Source organism: Linepithema humile, chromosome 7 (assembly GCF_040581485.1).
Source record: "Linepithema humile isolate Giens D197 chromosome 7, Lhum_UNIL_v1.0, whole genome shotgun sequence".
Taxonomy (NCBI): domain Eukaryota; kingdom Metazoa; phylum Arthropoda; class Insecta; order Hymenoptera; family Formicidae; genus Linepithema; species Linepithema humile.
Window position 1 is genome coordinate 12,978,761 of NC_090134.1, and position 5,388 is coordinate 12,984,148.

Below are 5,388 nucleotides of genomic sequence, written 5' to 3' on the forward strand. Positions count from 1 at the left end.
TTGCAGACTATGTAAATGTACGCATTAGTGACCGCATGATTTAAATTTGGCCTTATTAGTGACCGCCATCTGTCCCGGTTAGTAACCGGTGCATCAGATCGAATGTACCGGTTATTAACCGGTGCGTTAGATCGCATGTACCGGTCATTAACCGGTGCGTCAAATTGAATGTACCGGTTATTAACCATTTAGTGACTGGCAGATTAATTTTCTCGTCATTTAGAGATAAATTGGAGAAGAACATCATTAATGAAATAAAGTATCAAAGAAATTATTTTTATTTGTTGTAAAACAATATTAATATTAATATTAAATATAATGCACATTGTGGAGGTGTTGTTTTACGCAGGCGGCCGTCACACACATTATTTCCCACGTTTATTTTTTCTGTTTAAGCTATTATTTTTTTTGGCAGCTTTTTCAGCTTGTTGCAACACTTTTTGTCTTTTTTTCTCTTCTGTTTCTTGTCTTTTCTTCTCAGCTGTTTCTTGCCGTTTTCTTTTTCTCTCTTCGATTGCATTTTGACGTCGACATTTCTCCATTTCTTTCTCTCGGTGATATTCTTGCCAAGCCAACGAAGTGGCCACTGAAGGTATTTTGACTTTTACAACACGTTTTTTCGTTGCTGAATTGTTTTTGCGGGGCCAAAATATAGCCTTTTTAAAAACATCTGGGATATCAGAAGGAACGTCTAAGAAATCTGAAAAATAATAGAGATTAGACAATTCCTATTCTATTTTTTAATAAAATATTATACTTAATTGTATTTATATGTACCATTGTCATGAACAACAGCAGACATTGAAACTGATTGGATATCTCCAGTGGTATTAACATTAGCATTAATTGCTCTGAAAAAATAGAACGATTTTATTTTAATTGAATGTAACAATTGAAAATAATTGTTCTAAAAAGTTGATAAAATTTACTTGTTTATTGTCGTATCTTCATTAATGTTGAATTGTGAACATCCTGCAGTGACCGTTTCATTTTGCATTACGATCTGCGGAAGATTGTTCGGGCTCGCATTTGCTTTGTCAGTCAAATCAACTGTCAGCCTGGGATGTTCTTGAAAAAGTACTTCGTCCGTCGAATTATCTTCAGGATTCTTTAGCGGTAAAATATTTTCTTTTTCTTTCAGACTTTGATGCTCTGAATTATCTATTTGATAGGATGCAACATTGAAACTAGATTGTAAGGCACAAGTTTCATGATTAATGCTGAGATCAAGATTCTGATTTGGGTCACCCATGATAAGAATGCCAATTTCATCCGTAGAATTGAAATCTTCAGTATTTAGAATACTAGAATGACCTCCTTCTAAAGCAATTTAAAATACAGTGCAAAATACAATTAAAAAATAAATTTATTTCAAAGTGAAATCTGATAGACGCGATTAACTAAATTTGCGCGCGCGCGCGCGCGCGCGTGTGTGTGTGTGTGTGTGTAAAGATAATATATATAAAGATGTATAAAGTAAAATATACGTGTATATTTAAAAAGTTAAAAAAAAAGTTAAATTAAAAATTAAAAATGATTACTTGTTAATTTCAAAATTTTTTGCCAAAAATAGAAAAGGCCAAGGTTTTCATCTGTGCCATTATAGATTCCAATTTCATTAGCGTATTTGAATATACCCAATAAATTTTCATCAATGTGACTCTCAATAAATAATAAATGATTTTCAGCATTGTGTTCTGATGTCGAAGTTACTATCGCGTCATTCTTTTTTTTCTGCAACAGTTGATTGTATTGAAGTGCATCGGCTGAAAACGGGAAAAGGCCACACTTCCTGAAACCATTGCTCATCACCTTTGGAAGTTCTATGCGTTCAATAGTGATTTTGAGGAGTGGGCCAAAGTCTTCTCTTCGTAAATTCCTTTCATTTTGCACTCGCCAATCATTTATGCAGTCTCTCCAGCTCGATTTAAGCGTCCGAAACAGAGCAATGTCAAGCGGCTGAATAAGGTGTGTTGCGTTTGGGAACAATGCAATAAGTTCTATTTGATGATCCATACAAAACTGAGAAACCGGTAACGTCATGTGAGAAGAGTGCCCATCGACATACAGAATAACCGGTCTCTCGATGTTATGTGCTGTCAACCATGGTTCAAAAATGTTACTTATGTATTCATAGAAGGTTTCGGCCGTCATCCATCCGTTTTCCGACTTCCCAATACTCCAATCAATTGGTACACTTTGCGAAACACTATAAGGAATTCTCTCATATGGAAAAACTATCATTGGAGAAACCAATGCGCCCGTAGCGTTTGTCATAAATAGTACTGTCAAGCATTCCTTCTCGTCATTTTGTGTGAAATTGTAAACTGCTTTATCTCCTTTTCTGACCAGCACACGTTCCCCTTTCGGACAAAGATAGAAAGCAGATTCGTCGCAATTAAATATCCGAGCTCCATCGATGTCTATTAATTGGTTCTTAACTAAATGCTGTTCGATTTCTTTGAACCAACCGCGCAGAATATCTTCTGTTACTGACGCTCGACTTTTAGGCAAGTTTTGAGCTATGCGAATAGAAATTTCTTGATGCCGACGTAAAAACGCTTCGTACCAGTGACGTCCTGGTTGTCCATTAGCAAACGGTGTTTCTCGACCCAATTGTTTGATTAAACAAGCAACATTACAAAGCAGTTGTGTTTTTGTGACTGGGAAGCCTCGTTTACTGAGATAAAGCATCCAACGCACTATTATTGCCTCTTCTTCAGCAGATAGTACAGTTGGAGGACCTGTTCTCTTTCCAATTGGTCGATGTCCTTTTAATTTTGCTATTAGCGTTGATTTAGGGATACCACTTGATTTACTAATAGCATTTATTGACTTTCCAGAACGAACGTCAACGAGTGCTTTTTCGAGTTGTGTGTCTAACCATTTTTTTCGAATTTTACCCATGCTGAATGGAAACTTCAATCTAAAAATAAAAACTCAAAATCTCATTAATGTCATTAAAATTCGAATATAGAAAAAAAACATTTCATTATAATTTCCACACAAAATAAAAAACATTACAAATTATTTACTTAATACTTAAGTAATTGAATAAGTAAGTCATTACAAATCAATATAAAACATATCCCGATGTTCTAAAAAGAAGTCGGCCCTAAGTAATCTAACCTAACCTACTGTTATAATTAGTTTTCTTGAGTCTGGTCACAAATAAAAAGACATGCGTGTTTTATTGTTCCTATTTGTAATGTTCGCTTATATACTCAAAACTACTAACCTTTTTCGAAATATACTAATAGTACAACATTTATTAATTATTCACTGTGATACTTATACAAAATTGTTCTTCAATATTTCTTTTCAACGATGTAAACAAAGCTGTCGCTGTATTGTGACAAGCACTTCACCTGCTAACGTGTCAACCAACTTACACTCGATTGTCACTGCGATGGCGACACTAGCACCTTATTTCATATTTTTACGAATATTTATTGATGAAATATCACGAAACCATATCAAATTGTAGCTTATTAATCGCCAAACATAATAAATATTCTTTTCAAGGATGAATTACTTAAAACTTCTAATTATTTTAATAAAAATCCACGAGTGGTCACAAATAGAGACATGGTCACAAATAAGGACATTTACCTTAGTTATTTCGATTCTCGCGTCGCTCCTCGATATATCGGCCCTCGGTGGCGCTATTCCGAGATGACCCCGTCTCTCTCTTCTGGCAGCAGCTGCTAACGCCTTTCGCGGCCTTTTCCGTTTCCGGATCCGAACCTTCTCTGAATCGGCCGGGAACTGGCCAGGTTCCGACCTGATTCTCCTTTCCTGGCTCGTTACGGCAGTTCCTTTTTCGGGTACTCCACCTCGGGTCTCCGGCGTGTGAGAACGCGCTTCCCTCTCGGGCGTCATTTCTCTCGGTGCGTCCACCGGCCTTGATATGCTCCGAATCTGAAACTTGATCTTCGGTAGCGACTGTGTCTGGAGTCTAATGGTATAAGAAAGGGTATTCTTACGTGACCTTGTTCCGGATCTGTCTACGCGCTGTCCGGGCCTCCGTCGTCCCGCCCGCAGAGTCCCTCGCACGTCCCACGAAGGCTGCTCCACCTCAAGTACAAAATGGGAGTTTATGGCTACTCACTACGACTCGCGCAATTCTCTATAAGCTCAAAAGGATTAAGAGGAAGAGGTCGTCGCCCCCCGCGGTGGGGTTTCCGACCTCAAATTTCCCTCCTCGATCGGGCTTGCTCACCCTTGTGACGGACCATGAAAATGTCACGTCACAGTACATCAAAATCAATTTATATTTGAAAATTATATCGCACTTATCTTAAAACATAATTTTGTGGGCAAATTAGAAAAAAATTTTCAGTAACAAACTGTTGATTGATATTTACTTATTCATTTTGTATAATGTTTATGTACAATGTGTGTGCATGAAATGTCTATTTCATTTATGTTTGTACAAATGTCATAAATAAAAATTGCACATATGCGCGCACACGCACACATACATACATACATAAACACAAAGTATAAAATATGTATAGAATCAAGTTTATTGAAAGTTGTATATGCTCTCATTAATTTTTTTATTGTTAATAATAACAATTCTTGATATATACCATAAGTTGCAAAAATTCGTGAATAAATACATTATCGTTATTGTAAAAAGTAAAATAAATCTTGCTATTACATTGAATACAAATCACATATAATAATATAACATTATTTACTTATCAATACAATAGTACAATATGTTGTCGAATATTTCGAACAAAACTTTTTAAAAATTAAATATTACGACTTGCACATATATAAATGCACTTGAAATAATAATATTACAAAATGATAAGAAATGAAATATTAAATATCAAATTAAATATTAAAATATTAAACAAATATATAAAGCTTCTCCATATAGAATTTTCCATATAACATTTTCTATATAACTTAATTTTCTGATATTGAGTGATTATATTATAAAACATGATCAATGCACAAGTAAAACATACAAGTATAAAATACAACAGAATATATAATTAAATGATATATAAAAACTTACCACTGTTGCCACTGTATCCATACATAATGTCTTTGATCCGTCTGTAGTGGGAATCTATATAAACGTTTTCCGTGAGATCTTGAACTCGTGCAGTCTTTATACATGCACTTATTGTAAAAATTATCTATACCGTATTGATTAGACATCTTTCTTTTATATATTAAATTTAATACGTACGCAAATACACCTACGAAAAATTTTGCAAAGCAAAAATAACACACTAAACACCGCACACAAAAAATCCTTTATGGATATAATCGCATATAAAATCTTTTATGGACTGCGACGTGAACTAGCCTCGGAATCACGCCAGATCCGAGGGAGCACGCCCAATAGAAATCGGTAACCGCGGT

The 5,388-nt window shown here is 35.2% G+C and overlaps 1 protein-coding gene across 1 annotated transcript; it reads right to left on the reverse strand.

The window, feature by feature from the left end:
- Positions 1-437: 437 nt before the first annotated feature.
- On the reverse strand, positions 438-3,883 carry LOC137001124 (uncharacterized). The gene is made up of 2 exons (XM_067359366.1): positions 930-3,883; positions 438-851 (listed from the first exon to the last, which is right to left on the reverse strand). The coding sequence occupies exon 1, from the start codon at positions 2,905-2,907 to the stop codon at positions 1,528-1,530; it is 1,380 nt and encodes a 459-aa protein (XP_067215467.1). The 5' UTR covers positions 2,908-3,883; the 3' UTR covers positions 438-851; positions 930-1,527.
- Between the last annotated feature and the right edge of the window lie 1,505 nt (positions 3,884-5,388).

Bases quoted from the DNA above. Each gene is read 5' to 3' on its own strand.
- LOC137001124 (XM_067359366.1), bottom strand. From the start codon at position 2,907: ATGGGTAAAATTCGAAAAAAATGGTTAGACACACAACTCGAAAAAGCA.